Source organism: Corvus moneduloides, chromosome 13, assembly GCF_009650955.1.
Source record: "Corvus moneduloides isolate bCorMon1 chromosome 13, bCorMon1.pri, whole genome shotgun sequence".
Taxonomy (NCBI): Eukaryota; Metazoa; Chordata; class Aves; order Passeriformes; family Corvidae; genus Corvus; species Corvus moneduloides.
Genome location: NC_045488.1, coordinates 5,341,233 through 5,368,133, shown reverse-complemented (window position 1 = coordinate 5,368,133; position 26,901 = coordinate 5,341,233). Strand labels below are relative to the sequence as shown.

General features: G+C 44.1%; 1 protein-coding gene across 2 annotated transcripts in view; it reads left to right on the top strand.

Annotated features, from left to right (window-relative positions):
* Positions 1–1,147: 1,147 nt before the first annotated feature.
* The window catches only part of ABHD2 (abhydrolase domain containing 2, acylglycerol lipase), a 38,940-nt gene continuing 13,186 nt past the window's right edge, over positions 1,148–26,901 (top strand). The window contains exons 1-6 of one of the 2 annotated variants that reach the window (XM_032122427.1): positions 1,148–1,235; positions 11,093–11,173; positions 11,975–12,175; positions 21,923–22,098; positions 22,992–23,159; positions 25,973–26,156. In XM_032122427.1, the coding sequence (XP_031978318.1) occupies positions 11,982–12,175; positions 21,923–22,098; positions 22,992–23,159; positions 25,973–26,156 (722 nt within the window). In that variant the 5' untranslated portion in view covers positions 1,148–1,235; positions 11,093–11,173; positions 11,975–11,981. The other variant, XM_032122429.1, reaches the window with a different exon arrangement.

Genomic DNA, 26,901 nt, shown 5'->3' with positions numbered 1-26,901 from the left:
TTTATTCTGCCACCTTCACTCCAGAGTTTTCCTCTCTGCCCTTACCCAGAACTCCCTCCTTCCCTGTGACTCAGGCTACAGCAGTTATTCATCTCTCCATGTACACAGCGCCCTGGAAAATGTGACTTGCTCTTTGAGAGCTTTCTCCACGTAGGAAGCTCCAACACCCGGTAAACAGAGGAAACAAAATATCTGAAATGAGAGGAAGGATTTTTCCATTCAGCTATATAAAGCAACCATTAACACAGCTCAGAATGGTTGATGTTACTAGCAACATAACACATCGTTCTTTTGGAAGAATACAAAAGAAGTGGTTTATAAAGACTGCATTGTGGACAGTTTTTTATCTTATCATTTATTTTCCTCCAGTGCCTTCCAAATGTGGCAGGGTCCACCCACCTCTGACTGGATTTCGCTGTTCCCGACACACACACCACTTGGTGGGACGATGCAGAGCACTCTGAGGGACCTGGAAAGACCCTTCGCTGCTGCTGGCACAGCCCAAGGGTGCTCCCAGTGTTTCCCACACAGAGGTGGCCTGTGGGCCCATGGTAAACAAACCCAGCACGTCGAAGGCCCAGACACCATTTTTAACATACTGTTTCCAAACGACGCAGTATCACGTAACCAGTATCCAACACCAGGTACACTACACGGCTTATGGGCAGCCTGGAGCTGGTTTTTGACCCTCAGGACCACCGAACCCCGTGTCACTAAGAAGTAACCACGTCCTTCAGCTGGAGCCGCTCCCCGGACTGCCTCCCCCACGTCACGGGTGGTAGCTCCGGCGGCGTGCAGCGGACTGAAAATGAAGCTGAGGCGGAGGCTGAAGCCGCAGCTGCCCCCACCCCTCGGGCCCCCGCTGCTCCCTCAGGCCCCGCTCTGTCATGGCCGCAGCACCGCGCACCCCGCCGGCGCCGACAGCCCCGCCCCCAGCCCGCCGCCGCCAATCACCGTCCTCTGCCTGACTGACAGGTGCCCGAGCCACTGGAACCGCGGCGTCCCACCCTCCGCTCCTCCGCCAGCCAATGGCGCCCGAGCATCCGTGACGGCGAGCCCCGCCCACCGCTCTCCTCCTGGCCAATCGACGCGCGGGTCTGGGCGGAAGCGGCGCGGCGGTGGCCAATGGGACGGCGAGGGCGGCTGCTAAAGGGCAGCGGGCGGCGGGGCCGCGGCAGACGGGCGGGAGCGGCGGCGGGAGCTCTCGGGGGCGGCGCGCCCGGCCGGGGCCGCAGGTGAGGCGGGGGCACCCGGGAGCCCCTTCCCGCAGGGCTCAGGGGACGGCCGGGCCTCCTTCCCGTTCTTCTCGGCAGGCCTGCGGGGCTGCCCCGCGGCCGGGTCTGTCCCTACCCAGCCGTGCACTGCCTGCACGCCCGGCCCTGCGTGTTTGTTGCTTGGAAGGGAGATGGGGATGTCCCTCGGTGGGGCTGTGGCGGTGAGTGTTCCGTCCCCTCGCTGTTCTCCCCGATGCTGGAAGCTCTGGGAGGTGGCGGTGCGGTGACAGCCTCTCCTTCGGCTCTCTGGGGGTGCGAGGCTGTGCAGGGCACGAGCTGGGGTGGGAGCAGCGCATCCCTGTGCTCGCAGGGAGGGAAGCCCGACGTGGATGCGGTCGAGAGCTGAGTGCGGACCAGAGGATGCTCCCTGCGTGAGTTAGAGCCAGGTGGACTGTGCCCCTTGTCAGGTCACACTGCTCCCGCTAAACGAGGCTCTTCCCTGGTGCTCACGCTCCAAGGTCCTGACCCTGCTGGGAGCAGCTTGCATCAGCTTCAGACTCCCTTTTGGTGCCTGCTGTGTACCTGCTTGTTACCCTGTATGATGGGATTCTGCCCCATCCTGCACCTTCAGGTGTAACTCGTGATCTCTAGCGCAGGATGTGTAGATGTATCTATCACAATTGATGAGTTACAGCTGCTGAGATCTCACCTGATGCTAGTGTGCTTGCAGAGGTATGTCAGGAGCAGCTTTATTCATGCAGTTATGGCTGGAGGGGTTGCATTCTGTACTTGCATTCTCATGTAGGTTCTCTCAGAGAATTCACAACAGCTTCCTCTTATTGTTGATGAAAAACTGTCACTGGTCTGACAAGTATTAAAGATTCCTGTCTGCCTCTTAGATTGCTGTTTGACTTTCACAGTACTGGTGCATCCTTCTGTAACAAATCTTCCTGGCTTATTAGTCAGCTAACTGGTACAGGGTGTTCATCTTACATGCCTTATTTATCAATTATTATCATGCTCAGCCACGTTCATAATATTGCTTAGGTTGACATGTTTTAGTCGCTGCTGATATGGTGTCTGTATGGTGAACACTCAGTCCAGTTGCTTGCATTTGTGGTATCTCATTTTTAGACTTTCTTTGATAATATGTATTTCCTCTGCAGGGAGTTTTGTTATTGAGTGCTAGTCTTTAGTTGCTCTCTTATCTTTCCTGTGTCACCTTCTCTGTGAGGTGCTTGTTTAGTTCTCATATCACAAGAGAAGTTTCAATAGCTTCTCTTGTTTGTTCTTAGATCAGTGGACATGCAGCCATTCTTCTTATTCTACACATTGCTTATTTTGGTCTCAAAGTCAAGAGTAAGAACAGGAAGGCTATGAAAAGAGAAATAAAAGCTAATGTTTGAGTTCTTCTGTTCTCCTGTCTTATTCTTAAAAATAGCTGCTTTTGAATGAGAGGTCCTCTATGTTACTGAGTGAATTAGCTGCACAAAATACGAGGTTGACCTAAGATTGTGCCAGACTGTATTTTTTTTAGGTGTGGAAAAGATGTGGAGCTTGTGGATAAAGCCTTCTATCTTGCAGAACTGTTTCTGAAGAAGTTAAACTTAAAAATTAATGCGTTCTTCTCTTCCTGTAAAAGCTGTATTTTTTTATTCAGGGAGTGAATAGCGGCTTAAACTCTTAGTGTTTCATAAAGCTGCTTTATTAAACTTGTCATGTGAAAACTCAGAGATTAACACATTGAAGCAGTTGTTCTGGGATGTGGCACTGGGAAGAAAAGATGGCAAAATAACTCCCTTTGACCTTGACACAGGCATATGAAGACATTATCTGAGTCTACTAAGTTCCAACTATACTCCAGATGGGATTTTGATGTAGGATTAGGAAATGGTGGGTTTAGAGCAGTGAAATGCCTGAGTGCCACTGGGTTCACATTGCCCTGTTACTCACCTTTCTTCTTCCATATCTCTTGCTGCTTCATCCCTGCTTTCACACTGCCAGCTCTGGCAGCACCAGAACTTGGATTAAGCTAACCAAGAACAGGATTTTTTTAGTCTCTGGTAGGCAGGTAAGTGCTGGGTTCTTGGGTGCTTGTAATTCCTACTGAAAGGTGCAAAGACCAGCCTGAAACTGGTTACTTGAACTTTTCAGCAAAAGCCTAAACAATTGGAGTTTGCCAGGACTTTGGAGTCTTCATCTACACTTCTGAGTTTCTCTGGAAGAGTGTTTCAGGATGTGTTACAGCTCCAAATTGCTGTTCTTAATGTTCTTAATAGATCAATTGATCTGTGTAAGTATTTGCCCTTCTTCTGCCTAAATATCTTGCAAAGTTTAAGCTTATATGCAGTTAAATGTCTGATCAAACTCAGCTGATTAATTTCAATTGATTTAATTTCAGTGTGCAAGGTCATGTTGTCCTTCTTGTGGGGAAGCAAAGTCCCGCTTGCCCAGCATACCTGGGTGGCAGTGATGGTACCCTGTGGGGCAGCTATCTAAGCCTTTCCTGGCTCTAGGAAGGCTTCTACACCCAAAGGCTTATCTTTCCTTCAGCTCTCTCAGTTGACTTAATAATAAAGATTGTCTCTGCCTGCCTGCCAGCCTTACTCTGCCAATATCAGGCAGCAGTAATTGAAAATGCTTTGCAAAGCAGTTCAGTACAAACCAGGTGCTTGAAATGTCATTGTGCCTGTGCTGTGTTAGAGGTAATGGCAGTGGAAGGCAGTGCCAGACATGGCAGAGACCAGATTTTTGTCTATATCTCTAGACTGACCAAGAAGTGCAGTTGCTTATCAATCTGCTGTTGAGAAATGCTTTCATTTCTTCTTATCATGGGTTCAGTCTGGCTAAAATAAATGACATTGACAACTTCCTGTGCTAATATGGGTTGAGCCCCTGCAAACACCAAACTTTTCTGAAATGTGTCATGTATTATTTGCTGGTAACTGAGCTACAGCCTTATTCAGGGCATCGAGTACTCAAAAAGTATAGTACAGGCTCCTCATAGGAAAGGACAAGTGACTGACTGCTACCAAGAGGCTCACTGTTGAGTGGCTTGCCCTGCTTCTAAACTTACCTCAAAGCATCCTCAAAGATGCTTTTGTATAGAGCTGCAGGTTCCAGAAAGGTTGTGCAGAGAGGGTTCAAGCCTGGCTCTCCCTTATCTGGAACCCCCAGTTCTGTGAAGTGTTGGTTGAGCATATGTGAATATGAAAGGCTGTACTAAGTGAAATAAGCACGTGCACAGTCATCTACAGTGAACCTCCTTGTAAGAGGTAAGGACAAAATGTCCTAAAACATGTGCCTGTAATACTCCTAGCCTGTCACTCTGATTCAGCAGCAGAGAGGGCAATGTAGCCCTTAAGACACTGAGCTGCTGGTGACTGCTGTAATGCTCCAAAACTGCTCTTTTAGTTGCATTCTGGGAGAACCTGAGTATTCATCAGTGGTAGTAGCTGTGTGTTGGTCAGCCCCTGTCTCTTTGTGTGTAGTTCTTCTGTCCTGAATCGTTTTTGCTTCGTTTTCAATGTATTTGCATGAATTACATTACTCCTCTAGTGTGAGCCTTCTGCCTGTCATGGACAGGCTGTGAGAGAATGACTCTGCAAATCTTCTGCTCCCCTGTGGAGAGGAGCTGCTCGTCAGGGGAACAAAGTAAGCAAGATCTTTAAAGACCTCAGTGAAATGGCACCTCAGCTTTTCATCCTGTTCAAGTACAGGTGTTTTCAGACTGCTTGAACTGACCATTCTTGAATAAAGTTCTTACCCGTGTTGTGCCTTGTTATAGGTGGTCTTCCCCTGCTGTGCAGCTCATCTGGTGTGGAACACATTCTCCACTTACTCAACCCTGTAGCTGAGTAAACAGCTGTGATGTGCTTGGACTTTGAGCTGTTCCTCCAGTGTGTTCAGCTGAGATCTGTGACAGTGTGGAAATGGAGGGGTTGGAGTCAGAGGATAAATGAGGCTTTAACAGTATGATGCTTCAAAATATAATGAAGGAATAGAGCAGACTTCCTTGAGGAGGGTTGGTCTATAATGCAGTTTTTATTAGCTCACTTAGCTCTCTGTGGCTTGATTCCAATAGCACTCCCTCATCTACTAAGCATGGTTTGTTGGGTTCTCTACAGTCTGTTTATTCCATTTCTTCCCTTGAGCTTTATGCTGCTCACTGACAGAGTTATGTGGTAGGCAAAGGACACCTGCTAATGCTGTAGGACTGTGTGAAGGTGTTACCCAATATTTCTCTCTGTACCTAAAAGTTAGCTTGACCTCTTCTACAAGGACCTGAAGCTTTACCCTGTAGTTACATAAGGTAGTGGTTAGGGAGACAGTCCCAAGTCCCTGCACCTTATCTTAAAGGAAAGGCTCATGTTATTTACGCAAACGTAATTATTTGATTACTGCAGTTAATCGATTTCTGTGAAGTCAGAGTCTGGTCCTGTCTTAGTTTAATCATGTTCATGAGGTGTGTGCAATAAAAGCTAGTGCAGGGGTTTTTCAATCCATTTGAGACAAACAGGAACCAGATAAGGTGATGTAACAAAGAGTTTACATAGCAACCTTAGGTCATATGTAAAAGCTGCCTCTCCTGCAGTAGAACTATTTCTGATCACTTAAAACGATATTGTTGGGAAACAAAGGCATTTCCTGTAGTTGGAAGGAAGTTAAATTCAAGGCTCATTTGACTGTAAATTAACAGAGAAGTGAGAGTGCTAGAGAGCCTTTGGCCCTGTTTGCTGTAGATTTATTCTTGGGTGCTTTTTTTAAGCAATCTGCCTTGTGATGTACACCCAGCCCTCTGAGGTGCTTGATTTCTGCTCTGAAGGAGTAGAACTCCTCAAGGGCAAAGTAAAAAGCTCTAGTTCAAGGCACCTGTCTTTGACTGTGTTGATGGCTCCTTGTGCTGTGAACTTTATCCCTGTAACCTCACAGTACCTCTAAATTTAGTATGAGCCAAGTATTGTAACTCATGAAAAGGTCAAATTCCAGTGAAGGCACCAGCCAAGAATTTTTTTTTGAACAGGGTGTAAACAATACTTGCTTGTTTCTGTACTTGCCAACCAGCCAAATCCTGGCTTGGGTATGGCCCTGGCACAGGGAGGGATTTGCACTGAGGACTTCAATAGGCTGTCCAAATATTGTTCTTTGAAGCATCCTGGTGATGGGGCATGTCAGTGTGCCCTCTTTACTGGGAGATAAAATCTGTCACATGTTGGACAACATACCCATGGTGGCTTTGCCAGGCTCCTGAGAACTGCACTTTATCTCTCATGGCCACATCTAACCCTAAACTTAAGTGCCTTAAGTGCTCGGCTAATTCTTCATTATACCCTCTGTGCTTTGAGGTCTGACACTTAGCTGGCTCTTTTAAATGGCCAAAAGTACCGAGTGATGCATCAAGATGGCAGCGTTTCCTTCTGATGTGTCCTCTGAGCCACACTGAAGGTAATGGGAGGTTTTGCTCCAGGTGAGCTTGGGCTGGGTAGATGCCAGTCTCAAGATAAGTGGTGTTACGACTTGTCTTTGTGCTTAAGCTGATGAGGCATAGTATTGGTGTGGCCCTAAAATACTCATATCTATGTCATTTTCAGGGAGCAAAGCAGTTTAGACTTAACACTTTGCTATAAAAACAAAGGCTTTTTTTTACGCAAGCACTGGGTAAAAGGATATAGAACTGCGCAATAAAGCTTGAGGCTTTCTTCATGATTCCTCTTGCACAGGTTCTGTACTTGTGTGGCTTGTCCTCCAGTGCTTAGTCATGCCTTTCCCTTGAGGACACGTGCTTCAGAGCCTTTCCCAAGTGTATTCATCTTCATCTAGATGGTCTCTAAACATCACCCTCTGCATTTAAACCATTGAAAGCTCAGCAGTGAAACACTTTTGTGCACTTCCTGGAGTGAGATTTGAATAATATTCTGGCATAAAACTTGTCTTTGTAAAAAAAAGCTATGCAGTGCTCTGACTTTTTGCCCTTTCCTTAATAAAGTTCCTTTTTCTATAACATGGTTCTAAATATCTTACCTGATAGTGATGGTGTATCTTTCAGAAAAGTCATTAGCTTTGGCTGATATTAAAGATGATTAATTTCCTGGAAACATTCCATAAAGAACTGACTTCAGCCTTCCTCCTTCAAAGAGGTTGGAAAAAACCCCACCTTATTTCTGATCCTAGTCTGCTTTGGCACAACTCTTTAAAGTAGGGTGGTTTTGCTTTCCTCTTGTCTGATATGCTTGCTTTCACAGTTTTATTCCCAACCAGACACTAAAATACATGAAACCAGTCCAAGAAATGTCTGATATGTTAGTTAACAAAGTCTGCCTGTTTAAATCTGTCATAAATGGCCTCTTTGGCTCTTCTGAGTCCTAGTGGGTAAGAGTATTACACTACTTGGTAAGCTGTAACAGAATAGGAAAGGGAATTTTTAAAGACTCTCACTGTTGGCCAGGCATGTTCCAGTGTTTTGGTGTCCAGCTGAGCTCTGAGATCATCAGTGAGCCAGAATGCTGAGGGGTGGGGAGGAATCCATGAGGCTTTTGTACCAAGCTGCCCTTCCTGGAAATGGCATTCCTTCAAGATTCTTCAGTCCATGTAATGGAGAATAGAATATCTTGTTAGTGGAGCCCCTTTCAAAGAGGCCTTTGCTCTTTGTGTTCCATATAGCTGCATCTTTGCATTAGCCCAAAGCATTTCTAATGCTTCAGTGAAATAAAAGTCTGCCAGGCTTTCAGTGGCTTGTTAAAAGGTCTGAGGGGGGAGGATCCTATGGGAATGGCTTCCTTTAATATCTCTGCTTTTTTTAATGTTGGCTTTCCAGTATGAAGAGTCAGACTCTGCTTCCATGGGTGGAGGAGCTGTAAAGCTTGGTAGCTACCAAATCCTGTGCGTGCCTTGTTGAGTCACAGTGAAGTGACTTCTGTCCCTGGAAGAGTTTCCTCTCCACAGGAAACCTGGAACTGAAATGCGTACAGCTCTTGGATTTGTTGACAGTTGTGAATTCACTTACTGTACAAGTAAATATTTTGATGTCTTTCCCAAAAACCCAGTGTTTTTGAAAGGATACACAAAGAATTTGCTGTAGCTCTACTGGCTTTTGTTGTACTTATGTCTGTTCCTGTCTGGGAAGGGCGGGACTTGGGATTTTTTACTCATTATACTTGTACAGATGAAGTGCCCTGTGTTAACAGTAATGCTGAAATGTTTCCTATAATATGATTTTCCAGCTTTTTGTGATGAAAGGGCAAATGAAAAGACCACAAATCCAGCACTTGCTTTCCAGTGATTGATTTTAAAGTTATCCCTCAGTTACAGCTGGGACTTAAAAACATTGCTTGAGAAGGCTGCTCGTCTTTGGGGCTGTCATGCCTGTAAGGGATTTAATTGCACAATTTTATTTAAAAAAAAAGATGTTTCAAAAGAACATCCTTGGGGCCAAGAGCTTCAGCTTCTTTGGGTTCTTCAATGTGGATCTCAAATGCTGTGATGGGTGGAAAGGCTTGATTGCTCCCAGTGGTATGCTTTTTGGTAATTTTGCCTGGCCTGCCAGAAGTGAATGCAGTGCTTTTTATATGGAAAAAGCCAAATGTTTGTCCAATTAGATTAATGCTGACCCAGTTAGAGGGGATTCTAGATTAAAATTTGTCTGGCTCAACCCTGTGGTTATCTATCCCTCCTCTTTTTTTTTTAAACAGACAAGTTTATTGGGTTAATGCAAAAAGGGCTTAACAAAACAGAAGCAAGGTGACCTCATCCCAGCTGGTTAAAGAGGGAGACATTTGTCCTCTGTGATTAGAGGCAGAGCTCAAATCCATTTTCGTAAGGTAAACCCTTAAAATTTTAGAGCCAAGTGCCTTGACTCAGCCCTTGCAAATCTGCCCTGGCTGAGACAGGTTTGTTTAGGTCTTCAGAAATACCAGACTTTAGAGGGAGTACCTCAAGTGACACAGCTGAATCCATAGGGGTATGGAGTCCTCATGGACTGGATCCATTGCTTAAATAATCACTGCAGAAAGCTGTGCACTTGAAGCGGTGCCAGCTTTGTGTTACATCTACAGACTGATCTGAGCTTTTGGGTACAGATTTTGACAAACACACGAACATCTAACACATGTTTGAGGTGCGTAAGTTCAGTGAATGTGTTTAGACTGTCTAAAATGGAAAATACTAGTTCATAAGTGTCAAAGCATAATCCTGCCTACCAACAGCTGATTTTTCTGGAAGTAATGCCAAGCTGGAATGCTGTTTTAAGGGAGTGACAGGCTAACATGAGATCTAAAAGTATCAGAAAAGATGTGGTGTGTTTGTCATCTGAAGATTATATGGGAGAGAACATTCTCAGGGAGAGATAGTTTAGTTGGATCAGCTATATTGAGTCACTAGTACAAAATCCTAATGACTAATTGTGCCCAGTTTTATTTTTAGCGAGTTCACTAAGGTGAACACTGTAAACAGCAACCTAGCTTAAAATCCAGGAGTCAGTGCGTTCTCAGAGATTAGCGTATCTTAATTTTCTGAATAAAACAATGATAAGAAGATGTCAACAGAACTGCTGGGAGTTTGATCTGGCAAAGATTTGCTTGAGCACCTGGTTGTCCTTGAGTTCAGGAACTGGTCTGCTCTTCTGCCAGTTGTACCTTCCCTGGTGAAGCCATTGCTGCGATTTGCCTGTTGTCCCCTACAGAACTGATGGTAGTGTTGGTGAAAGTTTACCAGGTAGAGATGTGAGGTAACACACTGCAGCTGAATGTGATACTTGAACTCCTCTCACGATGCCAATGCTATCTTCTGAGTAGAAGAATAAATGGCTTTTTATGGCCCATCCTCTCCCTTCTACTGTGAAGCTCAGAACTGGAAAATAGAAGCTGAAAGAAAAGCTGTCCAAGATTAAATGTCTCTGCTTCCCTCACTCTGTTCTGCTAGGCAGATGGTTGTGGTGGCAGGAACTTGCAGCTTTCCAGCACGTTGTTAGTCAATAGCTGATGTTACGCGTATCTTCTTCCAAGGGTTTTTGGTGTAGCTACACTGAGTACAAAAAGTACTTCTGAGGCTCTTTACTCCTGCGATGAAGAAGAGTGAGGCTTTGGTATGGTCTGTCCTGATGGTGTGTTTTCCATTTGGAAGCAGCAGCTGTGGTAGAGAGCAGACAGTTCTGGAGCTTTTCCTGGAAGCTCTGATTCCCCATCGATTTGTTGTGCCTGTGGTAAGGCAGTTCTAATTGCAAGTATTCCTTACACTTCTATGGTCACAGGCTGGAAGCTTTCTCTTTTATTGGCATCATCATATTCTTGTAACAAGCCTCCTTGCATGTGCACTAGTGTTAATTAGGTGACTGTGTCTGAGCTTCCTGTGGCTCCCACCGTGTTGAAGTGTGATGCGTTGTAACATCTCAAAAAGCAAGTGTGGGAACAAGCAGGGACTGTTTACAGGCTTCCATCTGTAGGGGAGTGAGCTGCCTTGCTAAGCCTGAATAAAAGTAGCAGGAAACTTCTTTCAGACTGGCTTCACACTTCGGTAACAGTGTAGATATTGTACAAAGTTGAGAAGTGTATCCTGCTAATCCTAGTTGTTTAAATAGGAAGAGATTTGGGCAGGTTTTCTGACTACAATGTCTCTCTGTCTTGCAGAGATGAAGTCTCTCTGCTCATCAAGTTGTGTTTGCACACTGCAATTGAGTTAATATGCTTTAGGCAAGTGATCTTGTCTGGAATTGGTCCACTGGCAACAGATTTCTGATGCAGATGGATCAGACTTGGCTATGACTGACTACACAAATAGCTTGCCATGTCTGCAATGGGACCTTTGTATAAATTTGTGTTCATCCTTTCCAGCTGAGAAATGCAGCTTTATCAGTAATAATCAATTTGCTTTTCCTCCCCTCACAGGATTGCTCGGGCAGCACGTGGATCAGTGACAAGTCTACTGAGGACTGGCAATTTTTTCTAGCTTGAAGAAAATTGAAATTGGTAAGACTTGGCTTGTCACTTATCTTACTTGGGTTAGGAAAGACCCAGGGAGAAACCTGTCCCTTCAACAATAAATGCAGCCAGCTGTTTGAATTGTATGTTCAAAATAAGCTGGATCAGTTTAAGAATTTGATTTCAGGCTGGAAGGATATATTTTTTTATACTTTGCTTTTCTTTCTTTACTCTGAAGCCCTTGAAAGATTAGATATTAATCTAGTCCTTCAGCTGCAGAACTGCAGTGAGTTAAAAGAAATGCTGAAAATGCCAGTACATAGTGACCATCTTAAGTGCAGGCAGGATTTAGTACCAGTGTTCTCGTGGAACTGCAAGACTCAGACTGAGGAACTAATACAGTCGTTCTTTCAGATGCTCTGTTTCAAGTCTGGCTGCGAAGGAACACCTGTCCAAAGCTGCCAAGGTGCCTTTATAGCCTGGCTTTTCACCCAGCTTCTGTTTGACCTGAGTAGTCAGGTCAAACCTGACCTGCATGTATTGACTGGCTGCAGACCAGGGGTTGACACCTGAGACACTGGTGCAGTTCTAGGACAGCACTGATTGGGAGTAAATCTCCTTCACAGCTGATCATCTAGTTTTTCTTCTGGTTAGGGTGTTTAGAACAATACCAACTAAATTTTCTTTCAGCTTAAAAGTTGCTGGTCTGAGTTGATATGCTAGGATTTCCTGGCAGTGTTAACTTAACAAATTTAGTTGGTTTGCACAATTGTATGTTTAACCTGACAGTTGATACTCGTATCCAACACTATATTTCTAAAAGCTTTAATGTTGTTTTTTTATCTCCAGGCTGAAAATGAGTGCAATACTGGAAACCTCTGAGCTGCCAGCAGTGTTTGATGGGGTGAAGCTAGCTGCAGTTGCTGCTGTTCTGTATGTTATTGTTCGCTGCTTGAATTTAAAAAGCCCAACTGCCCCTCCTGAACTCATTTACCAGGACTCTGCTTTGGCTCGCTTTCTGCTTAAATCCTGCCCACTTTTGACCAAAGAGTAAGTAGTATATTTTTTCCATGTTGACCTGTGTTATAGGAAGAAGAGCTGTGCTTATTGATTCTTCCTCATGTATTTCTTAAACTTGGGTTCAAATGGATGTCAGGGTATACTCCTGCTAAAATAAATTATTTCTAAGTCAAGCATTTCTTTATTGTCTCAGGTACCTGGATTTATGACCAAACCTTGTTGTGTGGCATTTTCCACAGATGTATAGAAAAAGTCATCACTGTTCATCTTTACAGAAGCTGTATGCTGATATGCTATACCAGCACTATATAGCCCACTGTCTGTAGAAATGGGGGAGGGGTGGGTGCAGTCAGCACTTGTTCATATTCTTGTACTCCTTTCTATTAGGGAAGGAATGTGTTGGGGCTCACAGGAAGGAGACGTTTTCATGGTGTGTCAGTGCCCTTATAATGAAGACAGGCTTGGCTATTAGTTTTAAAGTGCCTGCTGTTATCTGAAGTATGTTAAGGTGATTGAAAACTAATGAAATTTATTATTGGTGGAGCACATCCTAACTAGTTTAATAAAGTAATGACACAGAGGCCAGCTCTAAGCCTGTTGAATACACTTTCAAATTGACCTTATGTCAGCTGTGTGTTTGAGCAGGCTGGTCCCTGATCTTCCACTCCAAGACCTCCAGAATCAGTGCAGCTGCCCTTAACTTCACCAAGAACCTTTGCCAATAATAGGAAGCATTTAGTACAATTTTGTGAGGCTTTGGAGGGACAAGGACTTTGATTACAGTATTTCTCTTCTGCAATCACTTTGAAAACTTGCAAGTCCTATTTAGAAGCTCTAAATACATCAATTATATAGTAAGTGCCGAGTGCAGCTGCATGAACTTTCCTTTTGGATCTCAAAAGTCAAGCTGACTTAAGGATAGTCATTTTAGGGGAGATGAGAGGCTTTTAGCAGTGCTGTGTTAGGTGCCTTGATTACGTAAGGTATAAGATGTTAGGCCATGTGTTCTGTAAACTTCTAGAGCAAACAAAGCATTATCTGTTGAAATTGGAACCCAGAGAGGGTTCTGTGCTGCACTCCAAGTTGGTGGTAACATAAGTGTGTTTGGATTCTTGATTATGTCTAGCGCCTTAACTGCAAAGCAATTGCTTTCCTAAAAAATACAGTGAGGAGGTTTGAGTTACTTGGTACTTTAGAGACTTGCCATCTCAGTGTCGCACTCCAGAATGACATGTCCCTTGTCACTGAAGGAGCAAGCATGAAGCTGTGCTGATTACCAGCCTTGAAGGCATGTTAGTATTAGGCTAGTCTTTGGAAAGGGATTGTCAGCTAATTCAGAGTCCATTTTCCTGCTATTTCAACTCTGTGCTCACAGCACAGGCTCCTAGCACTGCTGTATTAGGGCCATGTCTGTTGACTTTCAGTTGGAGAACAAAGCATTCCCAAAAGAGTGAAAATGCAGAACATGTCCAGCAGTATTTAGCCATCTGCTATGCATTAATTGCAGGAGTGACGAGCTGCTTGCAGAACCCTGGTATTGTGTTAATAGTGTGTAGTCGTGGGTTGTTTGCCTTCCCTGGATTAGCTGAGCTCAGGCTTGCTGGCTTCTCTGAAAACTATAGCAGTGATCTCCAGTACCTGGTTCATGGGCAAAATATTGTCTGAAAGGCTTCCATGACAAAAGGCAGCAAACTCAGCTGAAACAAACTAGAACAAATTGTGTTGATAGGTAGCTGTTCAGTCCTCCTACCTCTGTATCTCTGTTAAGGAAGACAGGACTTGGGAATATAATTGCTGTGGGGAATTAGAAGAGTTTACAGGACAGACAACTCTTAAGATGTGTATGCGGTTATTTCTTTTTACTATTCTAGTGTTGTTATCACAGACTTTTTTCAATATAGAAATTTAAAAAAAAAAATCAGATAAATCCTGTCTTTAGGCATGAAAGTCACCTGGAGACTAAAGGGGAACAAATACATTTAAATTCCTGCAATTATGCATGAAACAGTTTGTAGGATAATTAGGAAAAAGCTATGTGAAAACAGCTTGTGCCATACTCCACCGAAAAATCTTGCAAGGCTTTGATTACTTGCTAATTATTCAGAGTGCTAGGAAAGCTGATTAAGCAGCTCTTTTCAAATTCTACCATGAAAGCAAAGTAAGTAGCCCAGCAATCCCTTCTGCTATATCAGTACTGGGTTTGTTGTCAGATCTGTTATAAGACCAATTCTTCTGTACAGAGGAATGTTCACAGCTTTCAGACTGGCTGTGAACTGGCTTTCGGACCTGGTTTGTTCAGCTCCTGCTTAAGGGAGGAAGGGATGAGGGCACTGCTGTGAAAAACAGGCTGACAGGGAGAAAGAATAACTTTGCTTGCTTCTGCTATCTGTGCAGGTGTTCAAAAATTCTTAGAGTAAACACTTTTGGACTTTATTTTCCCTTTATGGCACAATCCTCACCTCCGGCCTAATTCAGTGTATTGTAGCTGTGGTGTCATTCAGTGAGCCAAGTGGTGGTAGATGAATAATTTAAGAACTTTGAATTGTAAAACTGCCTGAGATGGCTGTGTGCCAGGTACTTTGTACTTGTAGATGTTAGTACTGCTTTTTACAGTTCTGTAAACTGCCAGAAACTTTCTACATGTCCACCAAACATTGGGAAGCAGGAGAATCTGTTTTCCTAGTGCTCATGTTCTTTTACCTGTTTTTCCATTCCTCCAACCCTGTCCAGATCTGTACTTTGGCTTACCAAGTAGAGTAGCATAATCAGACCCTTTTCCATTCAAATTGCTGCTTCTTGTATGGAAGCTCTTGCAATTCAGCACAGCTATTGGTGCCCTTGAGCACTTGGGCCTAACTGCTGGTGGCAGCTGTGTCCTTTTCCTGTCTTTCAGAAGGGTACAGAAAGTCCTTCTTCTGCTGTTATTCCTGTAGAAATGCAGCGCTGGCTCTTTGATTTGTGAGGATAAATTTGGCCAGTGCTTGCTGTACTGGGCTAGACTTTTGTGGCTGTTTACAGTTTATTCTAACAAAGTGTGTGTATCTTTATTTCTGTAGAGATGTGGCACGTGTCATCCATGTCGAAAATAATTATCCTCACTGTCTGCACACTTTTTATCATCAGTAAAGGCAAGCTCCTCAAAGATTGAGGCAAATGACTGTCAAGCCTGTTAGTAAACACTGTCAAAGATCCAGCCTAGATCCTTCTCATCCTTTGTTTGCACACCAACCTGTGCTGGGTGAGCAGGCTGCCTGGTACCAGAAGACTCTTTTACTCTGTCACTGCTTTTCCCTTAGATGCAAGGAGATGAGTAGTCAGAAAAGCTGTCTTCAAGCTTTTCAGTGTTCTTTTCTTCCCCCTAATAGCAAGCAGTGTTTGATCCCTGTCAACTCCTTAGTGTTTTACTCTGGGAGGAACACTTCCAGGAGAATAATAAACTAGAAGAACAGTGCTACCCCTGAAGCTTTGGCAGGTGAACATGCTGAGAGGCAGAGAAGAATGGCAGCTCCCTGTTGGTAAATTGAAGCATTGACCTTGCAGAGAAGCACCCTCGGGGGTCTGAGTTTTTGGTGGGTGCTGTGACACTGGCAGCAGTCTTGTGTTCTCCAGCTCTTATCAGCAAGGAGGATTCTAAATGCTGTAAATCCTCATACCTTGTTTTGACTAAAATACTTCTTGTAGTCACTGGTGGGGGGAGGAGGGGTGTGATGGGCTCTTTACTAAATAAAAGCTTCTGAAGTGGTGAAGGAGGTGGTTTAGTCAAGGAGGCCAGTCTGTATTTTTAAATAGTTCTGACTTCATACAGGTACTGTGGGCAGCAAACAAACACTTCTACTCCATTTATTTCTTTTTTGAGGCTCAGGGAATGTGGACGTTCCATAACTTGCTTAAAATTTTTTGTTGTGTATCTGCTGTGTCCTCATCACGTTGAGCAGTCTAGCTGAGCTGATGGAGAAAAAGCTGCTTTCTACATATTTGGGGTCAGGGGTTGAACCCTGCAGACTTGTATGAGAGTTTCCTTGATTGGAATTCAAATTGCATTCCCTAGGATCAAATAAAGGACAAGGCTCAAAGCAAGCTTGATTTTTGTAAAGCATTCTTTAAATACCTCCAAACTGCTCTGTTAAGGGAAAAGAATAATCTCTTACCTGTTGTAATGCAGGTAAAAATCTTAGAATGTCCTGACACTGAGAAGTTGTAGGCTCTGTTTTCTCACCGTCAGTATGCAGTGTGCTATAGCACATGTAAGAGTTAATGTTTAAAGTGTTAATCTCCTCAGATGAAATGAAGCAATGCTCCAGAAATAAGCCTGTTGCTGAACTTCCACTTCAGATCTTTGAGGACCTGAATGCTGATGCCTGCTAATAAAAATAGCACAGTTTTTATGTGCTTTGTGTGAGCTGCTTATACAGCTGCTGCTTTCCTAAATTCCTGCATACTGGATGATGTACGTGCTCTAAAATGATAATTACTGCCTGAGAGCCACTAAATTTAATCTACAATCACATGCTGGAAATGTTTTAAGTATTAAAATGTTAGGAGAAATTTTTGGGAAACACCTAGGAATTGTCTTGTTCTGGAGCACTGTGAGCAGCCACCTATCAAGATGTGAGGCAGTGCTGCACAGCTGAAATGCAGGTTTGGAGCTCAAACCCGAACAGTGTTGAGTAGATTTATGTAAATGGGTGTGAATTCACTTAACCACCTAAGAGTGATGAACTCTGTGCATGTTGGGCCATGTAGGACAGCTTCCATAATAAGTAACTACCATCCCCAGGCCTGTTCTCCTGTCTGCCTCCTGTTACTGGAAGTTACAGGGCTGCGTACTGGAAGACATAACTGCTTCAAATCTTTATCATTACTCAGGGTGCCTGCTGTCTACTGCAACTGACCAAAACGGGGAAATGAGTCAGTTAAAAGCCTTTGGGTCTGGAGTAAACTCAGAAGCCATTTTTGTTTCACAGAAAGAAAAATCTCCGGTTTTGGTACAACATAACTTTTCTTTTGGATTTTTTTATCAGTACGTGCTTGTCTGGGTTGTTGTGTTATGCTGTCATTGTCCTTGTTTGGAGGCCTTGGCAAGAGGTCCTCCTGGCTGGTGTTCACTGCTCAGCTCCTGTCACCATAAGCCACAATTGCATAGCAGTGGAAATGCTGCTTAGAGACATCCCTGGGCTTTGGTACCTCTGGGAGCAGCTTCTCTGGAACAGGACACTGAGGAATATGTACTGAAGCATCTCCATGCTGTGCTGGAATAACCTCTGCAGTACACTGCTTTTCAGAACAACTTCAGGTCATAGCAGACAGAGAGGAAGGAGTTGAAAATCTGTTGTCCTTGAACACTTTCGTTGTTTCTACTTGTTATCAATGCTGGAGGGAAGCCACCTGGTTTTGAGTGAAGGGCCCTTCTTTGAAAGACATGGTTAAATTTAGCAGTAATTATAGTTTTAGCATAAAATCTGAAGGACAATACTCAAATGCTCCTTAGACTGAATACTACTTAATTGCTCAGTCTGCATTGTTTCCCTGTGTTGCATCCTGCTGGGCTTGTTTTCTTAAGGTAAACCACAAGAAGAATGCCCTTAGTACATGCGCTTCTGTCTGCAGGATGATTGTTTTGGAGAAGCATCTTTTTTCAGCTGTTTGCCGTGAGGAATGTTGACTTCACTACAAAACAATCTGTTCTAGCTCTTGCTATCAGCCCTGGGTAGTTAGGTTTTTTCAGCTGGGTTGAGGATAGAAATGTCTCTGAAACTGTGTAGTAGGCTTAAATAAAATTTTTCTAATCTGATCTGCCCTTTCAGAGGGTAAAGGCTTTTGCACAATTCCTGGCAAGTTTTCTCCCTCACCAGTGTCGTATTGTGCGCCTTTGGGACTGAAGAGTTCTTCCTGTGCTCTCTTCTTTTTGAATGATTTTAGTAAAAGCAAGCTAAGTCCACACCAACCCTGTAAAAAGATGTCCCATCCTTCAGTCTTGTACAGTCTTGTGCTGTTAGGCTCAGTACTTGCTCTTGGAAGTTCTTGTAGACTTTGTCTCATCGAAAGACATAAGTCACACGAATGTTTCAAAAATAGATTTGTCCATTGGCAAAATGGAGGGTCAACAGAAATAGTGTGACAGGCAGATCATGTGTCTGATTCTGCTATAGATTGTAAGGATACCTTGTCCTCAGCTGAGAACAGATTTTACCTGAATTCAGTGACAGAGAGGAATCACTCTTACTGTAAAGGCTTTACCGGGTTTTGTAGTAGGTTAGATTGACAACTTGTTGTAGTAAACAGAAGTAATATCTTTATTAGCTGCTTGGTTTTGCATCAATCTTACAAGGTAAGTTCTAATCTGTCTTAATTTTTCACTGATATTACAAGTTCTGTGCTATCTGGGCAACTTTCTTCCCTTTCCCTGTTGAAGTGTTGTGCTGTTCAGTCTCCTGAGCCTGGATACTTAAGGGACGTGGTTTGCCTCACAAGTCTGTTGCTTAAAGGCTGATGGGTCTAAACAAAAAGTTTAGATGGCAAGCTTTAGATAACAAGCTTCTTCTTGAACACTTGCATGTATTTCAGAGCTTCAACTGCTTTAAGACTTATGTGCAAACTAGAAATATACTTAATGACTTGGTAGAACTTACAAATATCTGCATCAGAGTACTATGCACATCACTCATGCTGTAGCTTGGCTTTTGAATATTTGTCTGAAAGAGTGTAGTTACATGCAGAGTGACTAACACAAGCCATCTTTGCTTCAGGCAGTGATGCTTAAGCAGGTGTCTGGAGTTAGCATCATAAAAGATAAGCTGAGCATTTTACTTGGTCCATAGGATGCTCAAACACTTACGCATTCTGCAGAGAGTGACAGTGAATGCTCCCTTGTCCATAGGGCTTCACACAGTTTTAGCTTTGAGGGAAACGTGGACACTGTAGTTGTCACTTGACCATCATTATGGATGGAGTGAAAGGGATTCCTGCCTTAAATAAAAAACATGTCAAGGAAACTGCATGTGCTGTTTGCCTGTAAAAGCAGTATAAAGGTTTGATTTATTGCACATCAGTACTTAGGTAACCTCCAGCTGGGTTATGCAAAGACAGATCTGGGGGTTTCTTTCCCCGGAGAAACCATCAGTGACCTGAAGAGGCAGACTGTGGGAAGCAGTGTGCTTGAAACCATTTGCCTTCGTTTAAACTCTGGCAGTAGTGGTGAGGCTTTGAAGACTATTCTGATTTAATCTCTTAACAATATCCTGTGGTATGTGCTGCTGCATCTGTTCCAGTGGATGGCTGTAACCTATGGCTGGGAACTGAACTGTAGGTTAAACATGAGGATGTCTGCAGAGATCCTTGATTTTTGGTTTGTTTTGGTATTTTTTCATGGTAGCAGTAATCAGCTATAACAGCTGTATAACTTAGCTGCTGTAGCTGGACAAATTGCTTTCCTGTTAGCCCTATAGGGTAAGATTTTCAGATAGTCTTTGAGTTGAAAAGCACTGTATAGAAGCAGAATCACCAAAACTTTCCAATGCATGTTCTCACCCAAGATTAGAAACCATGAAGCAATGCTGACATCTGAGTCTCCTAAAAGAGCTGAAAATTCTTATTATAGGTTGTATTTGTCAGCTCCCCTCAGAAGGTGCTAGCAAACCCTATCAGTAAAGGATGTCTGTGGGGAGAAAAAAAGACAAAAAGCCAGTCAGCACTGTCTAGTGTGGAGTATGGCTACTGATGTGAACTGGTGCCACAGTAAATGACTGGGGTGAAGCCAGCTGTTTTCCCTTATGTTGGGAGAGCAGTGTCTCTTCCATCTGGCATAATAGGTGTGTTCAGAGCCCCTGCACTGAGCTGTATGAGACTTGAGCAGAACCGTGTGTAGTTCTTGGGCAGCCTGGTTTAGTCTGACAGCCCTATCCCAGTGGGTATTTACTCTGGATTGTGAGAATGGACCCACTGACTACTTTCCAGCTCTAGCAGCTATTGCAGAGGATGAGCTTGTCCAGCCTCTGTCACTGCTGGGAATCTGCACAGTTTTACATTGTGCCTGGCAAGACCCAGTGCAGGGATGCTCCCTAACAGAAGAGGGGTGTGATGCTCCTGGCCTTGCCTGGATCCTTTGAAAATCTTTTTAGTTGAGTGATCAAATCCAGAATGCACTGAGGGCTCATTTACAAGGTTGTGAGCAACTTTTGCAGCCTTTATTGAAGCACTACCTGCTTCTCCAGAAATCTGTTTTGGATCTCTTTGGGAAGTGCACTTGCAAAAATGAGTGAAACTACAGCAAACTGTTGTGTTGCTTTGACTGTAAGAAGTCTCCCTCGTAGTGAGGGTGAAGAATGGGGAGAAAGAGAGCATACTGCTGCCCTTGTCTTCCTAAACAAGCCTAAGTAGTTTTTATTTGATAGGAAGTCTCTTTAAGGAGTGTGTGGGAGAGGAGGGAGTTGCGGATATGACACATAAGAGCTGGCATGGGGAAAGGTCCAGCTGTATGAGTAGGCAGTGTCAGAGCATAAAGGTAGGGTTTGTCACGTTCTGGTGGATTATGGGCTTTAGTAAATTTGAGCTGCCTAGTTCTCTTCTTCTAGAAGAGAGAGGAACATGATCTCTGCTTCATGTGCTCTCAAGAAGGCAGAAGGAACAATTGCAGGAAGCCCCAAACACAGCAGGGAGGGACTTGCTAATCCCTCAGGATCCAAGGTGGTGTCAGAAGCTCTCAAGCCTCTTCTGGATAGCCTGGTCTGTGCACCAGAGACCACAGTTCTTTAACTGGAAGTGTGTCTCCCGGGACTGCTGTTCTCCTCAACAATAAATCATTCATGCTTTCCTGTTCAGAGCTGATGTAACTCTCTTTTTCAAGGCATTGGCTCAGTCTCCTTTGCTGAGTGACCAGGTGACTTGCCCACAGGCTGGTGGTGCTAGGGCGCAGTATGTTTCCTGTTAAACCACTTGCAGCTCTGCTTGTGCTAAAACAAAATTGATAACTAAGCCTTTAATGCTTTCCAGCTCATAGCTGTGTTTCTCACGTATCTTTTTTGAGGGCCTGTAAGCCAGGAAAAGAGACAATCTGCCTTGTTACACAGCTTTAATATACCCTTGATAAGCATGAATAATTGGTAGACTCGCCCCTCTTACTGGAAGGGATTTGTTATTCAGTGGAGTTTGGCCAGTATTGACTGCTTCTTTTAACACTGTCTCAACTTTTACCTAATTCTGAACAGCAAAATCAACCTGTACTGTGCACTTTGCTTAACTTACTAAAGCAGTTCTGTGTAAAATGATCCCAACCAGCAAGTCTTGGGGCTTTCAGTTTTCTAGAACTTGCTGTGAATCCTGCTGTTTCTGCCACTGACTTGTACAGTCAAGTGCTTACACAGGTTCATGTGGCTCGACCCAGGAGGCTTCAGTGTTTCAATTAAAACAGATTTACAGCACTGTACAGTTCTGGAGGTCACTTTGGTTGGTTGGCAACATGCAGTCCCAGTCTCACCGAGGCACAAGGCCTCTGTGTATTCAGTGAGAAGCATTTGTTCCTCTAACATCTCAATAATAGGGAATGTGTGGGGTTTGGCTTCTGCTGTTGCTATCAGTGCTGATTTTTCAGCTTTGAGAGCGTTTTGGTCTCTCCTCTTGTATAAGGCTGCAAAGATCACTGCTGCCAGTTCAGTCATAGCAAAAACAATTCCATATTTGTTATTATATTTGGGAGCTGGTGAGAGATTTATGGGAGTGCTTACCTGTTCTCAAAGGCTCGTTAACACAGCAGGGGTAAGTAATTAAATTATTGCCTTTCAGGTACATTCCACCCCTCATCTGGGGAAAGAGTGGACATATCCAGACAGCTCTTTATGGAAAAATGGGGAGAGTGAGATCACCACATCCATATGGACTTCGCAAGTACCTCACGATGCCAGATGGAGCGACAGCCACCTTTGATCTCTTTGAGCCATGCTCTGAGCACTGCACTGGAGGTGAGTCAAACAGCTGCTGGCTGCTAACCTTGATTCTGTGCTCTGGGGGACAGATGAGGAATAGAGCCCTCAGAAAAAGCAGATTTCTTTTTTTTAACTCTGAGTTGAGATCTTCATGGTACAATGCTGCACAAGAACAGTTACTGTTATCTTTATTGCTGAAGAGAACCTGAGCAGTGCTTTTCTAATGAGATAAAAGTTCAGTGGCTAGAGCTGGTGATGTTGGAGCTTTGCACATGAGAGTTACAGTTAATTTGAAGTGCAGATGATAATCCTGAATGTAATTTACTGTGCTTACTTGAATTACAGCAATTACTTTCTTGGTTGATGAAATGATATCTTGTTAAACTAGTGAATAGTGTCAGCAGATCAAATATCATTAGATTAGCCACAAAGTAGATGATGGGTAATGTCAGGTGATCAGAATGTCTGTGCTTAGCAAAGCTTCATTTGGAAGATCTCTATTACACCCAGCTCGAGAAGGGAAATGAGGGGGAAATAGTGCAACCAGTCTACTTGGGAGGCTGGACTCCACAGCTTCCATGCATGTCACAGTCAGAACAGGCTGTCAGAAGGCAGAACATGTGTAACATCAAAAGTGTCCTTCGGAGGGAAGAATGTACTCTTGCTCTCTAGGCAGTGCCAGTAGAACCGTTTGCACAGCTTTCCCTGAAGTTAAAAACTGTTCATCTCCCCTAGCATGAATTATTTTTTCACATCTGTAGCACTAGAGCTGCTGGTCTCCTGTCCCATACGGGATTTTTGGCAGACTAGTAGGAATTCTAGCTTGCTTGTGGTAGGTGGTTTCCCACGGATCTGAAATGGAAGCCTTCTGACTCTCTTAATTTGCATGAAGTGACATTTACTTAACTTCCCTCTCTCTCTGAGCACAGATGATGTCACGATGGTGATCTGCCCGGGGATTGCTAACCACAGTGAGAAGCAGTACATCCGCACCTTTGTTGACTATGCCCAAAAAAATGGGTACAGGTGTGCTGTCCTCAATCACTTGGGAGCCCTGCCAAACATTGAGCTCACTTCACCACGGATGTTCACATATGGTAGGTACTTCGTGGCACCTGGGGAACTTATTTTCAAGCTTGTGGAGTTTCTAGGGCTTGATCAGCCTCCTTCAGGATAACACAACTGCTGTACCCCAATGAGGGTAACAGTTTTGTACTGTTTCTTGGGAATTAAACTGAGCTTAGATGGGAGGAAGAGGGCAGGCTAATACTGAATTCACTTTTGTCTCTTCTGCCAGCTCTTACACATGTATTCTCATCAAGGAGGCAGTTTTTTGTTAGAAAACTTTTTTGGGGAAAAAAACCCCTTTTGTGGCTACCAAGAGCCTGTTCAAATGATTTTAGAGATACTGAAATTGCCAGTTTCATGGAATGTGAAACAAACCTGTCCCTGAAGGATAAATGCCATTTCTGAGGCTTTGTAGGATGCAACCTGAGAGGAGTTTGTACCAGCCTTTCCAGAAAGTACATTTATATCCCAGGAGGGACACATGAGGATTTGCCCCAGATGTAACACAAGTCAACAGCAACAGTTGTAGAGTATGACAGTAAAGCTGCAGAAGTGGTAGTGCTCAATTGCCATGATTTTGGGCTCTCACCTTGAGTATAAGGAAGTCGTTCTTAACCTAGAAATTAAAAGGAATAAATTATTTGAAATTGTGTCAAGGGTGACTCCAGTTAGTCTTAATTGCCCTCTTGGTGAGTAATGTGCTCTTTGTAGAATGGGCCCTCTTTGCCTGTGACCTAATCTGCTTGTTCCTGAGCTCTCTTGAGCCCTCTTCTCCTTCTTTACTGTAAATATCTATAGGTACCCTGTCAATTGTGTGTGGAGCAGATTTGTGTTAGCTTTTGTTTTTTTAAAGTTAGGCAAGCTACTGATTAGAGTTTGGATTATAACAGAATAGTTATCTTGAACAGGTAATTGTCAAAATAGATGTATTGTGCTTTGAGGTGCCAAGTCGAGCAGGCAAGTAGGCTGTAATGCTTTGTTGCTTGTTCTAGAATTATTAAATATATTCCTCTTTGGGAAACACTTCAGGAATACCAAATACCTTCATTTGTAGTGAGGCCCTAGGCTGTTAATGGCCGCAGAACTACCGTGTCTTGAAAACTAAATTTGTCCTTGTTAAAGCATTTGTTATTTTGCTAAAAGTTGAATTTGCTTTCATGGAGCTTTGCTCTAGGCCTAAGGGTGTTATTCTGTAGTGCATCTCTTGAGACATACCCTTCTGAGTCTTTTATAGCCTTGGAAAGGGCAAAGAATGCCTAGCACTTCCTTTGAGCAAGACAGTAAATCACTTGGCAGAGTTGCTTGTTAAGTGCCAGCAAGACCATGAGCAGACTTTACTCTGCCTCCTACCCAAATAACTCAGTGCCCTTTCAGCTTTGCTGTATTCCAGGCATGCTTGTTGAGGAGCAAGTAGCCTAAATTTGGGATTTGCTGAACCCCAGCTTCTATATCAAGTTTGACCTGTTGCTATTCTAGTATTGGATTCCTGAGCTGCCCTGAAATCACAAAGGTCAAACACTGAAGTATTTTGACCACTGGCTTCTTCCAGAGGAAGCCAGAGCAGTGCAGCATTTGTTGTCTTGAAGATTGCTCATTAAGAATGTTCACAAGAAAGTGCCCAAACCCTGCTGAAACACTCAGGAGCTTGCTGTTCCACTGAAGCAAACAAACCGTGGTGCTCAGAGTTTACTCCAGATCTAGGTAAAGCTGGAGTCTGATGTCTGAGGATGCTACAGCTGGGGTGAGGGCACAGTGGAGCAGTGTTAGGTTAGTACAGGGTAGAATCCTGGAATGCTAGGATTTATCTCACTGGACAAGTTCCACAGGAGAGAGCTGAGTTTCTGACTCTGGACAGGAAGAAACATCTGGAGTTCTATTCCTGTTGTCGGTGTGATGCCTTCTGTGATTTGCAGCCTTAAATCCAAAAGGAAGGTTAATGAGCTGCATAAACAGTTGATGCCAGTGTACTAATGCCATCACTACTGCAGCTGCTTCTCCATACTTCCTTTTCCTGTACTCATAAGCAGAAGAAATAGTTGTAGGTACTCAGATTGTTGCCTGTGTGGAGGCCTTCAAGTCTCTCAAACAATTGGAGGATGCCAGTACTGCCAGAAACTGGATCCCTCAGTGCCTGCAGCCTGTGAGATGCAGGTGGGTGTTCACTGACAGCAGAACAGATCTGTACAGAGGCACTTAACTATTCTCTTGATGTGGGGATACCCACGTGTCTTTTAGGGAGCTGCAGGATCTTTACCCCTTCACTGGTTACAAAGGGCTGAATGTGTCTGTGCTTAAACCCTTCTCTCTGATTCCAGAGATCACCTGCTCAGTCAGGGTCTGCAGCAGTCTGCTGGCAGCTCTTCCTGACAAGCCACTCTCTTCCCCTCCTGATAGCAGCACGGATTTGGGGATCCATGGTGGTCTTGCTAAAAACAAAGGAGCAAACTGCATTCCAGATGCCCCATTTCACTTCAAAAGTGGTAAACTGCCTCAGGAAAGTAATGATGTGTGCTGGTCCTGCATAGTAATGTCAAGCCCAGAGTTGCTGGACTGCTTCTTAAGCTGTTTTAGAAAGGAAGAGTTTTGATTGTCACGTTAACTGTCACCATGATTTTTAAGCAACTAAATTTCATCTTGCTTTGGCACTCTGTCAGAACTAAGCATGAGCTAAGCTCCACAGGACTCACAGATGTATTGAACACATGTGAATCAGAGCTGTTAAAACCTTAAGGCTATTGAAAAGTCAGAAAGGGTAAGAAAGCTGAATTCAAAGCATGCAACGGAAGCTTCAAGTGAGAATTGAAATATATCAGATGCTTTTTAACTTCGTTCTTCTTTTTAGGATGCACCTGGGAATTTGGTGCCATGGTGAATTACATCAAGAAGACCTACCCTCAGACCCAGCTGGTTGTCGTGGGCTTCAGCCTGGGTGGAAACATAGTGTGCAAATACCTGGGAGAGAGCCAGGCCAACCAGGAGCGAGTCCTCTGCTGTGTCAGTGTGTGCCAGGGGTACAGTGCACTGAGGTGGGTCTGGGGTCTTCTCCGTGCTGGTCTCTTCTGGGAGTGCAGGAGTGGGCAGATCTTTGCAAGGACAAGGTGAAGATGGGTGTTTCTCTTGCACTGAACTGGTCTGACACACTGAGTGTGTAAGATGGCACCTTCCTGAAGGAGCCTGAAGCTTTGTTGATTTGCAAGCACAAGTAAACTTTGTCAGCAATGCAGACAGGTTTTCTGTACCTGGCCAGGTACATGCTGGCAGCTTCTGGACTGTGCATGTGATGCTGTCTCATGGCTGCAGTGTCCTAAGAGGAGGCATTCCCTGTGCAGTCCTGGTGTAATTAACCAGGCAGGCTGGGCAGCGTGATCAACTGCTGAGCTGATGCCAGGTTTGCAAGCAATAGTTTACACTGTCTCATCACTGTGAGAAAGATCCCGTGGTTCATAATAGCTTGTTTGGTTTCAGTGTGCAGTTTCATCTGGCAGCTCTTACCTGGGAAGACTGGAAAGACACAGCACATTCACTGTCAGTCCATGCTCCCCTCTTAGTGTGTGTCACTGAAACAGTGCTGTGGGCTGATCAGGGGATGGAGAGGTGCATGCAGCTGTGTTATAGGAGTGGGGAAGGTGGGGAGGGAAAGTATTGCAGCCCTAAAGTCTGAAAGTATTAACCTGTCTCCCCACCTGGAAGCCAAGGCTGTGGCACTTTAGGAGCTGTGATGGCTTCACTAGCATGTGTTGATGGAGGGTCCAGGCACAGCACTGCTACTTG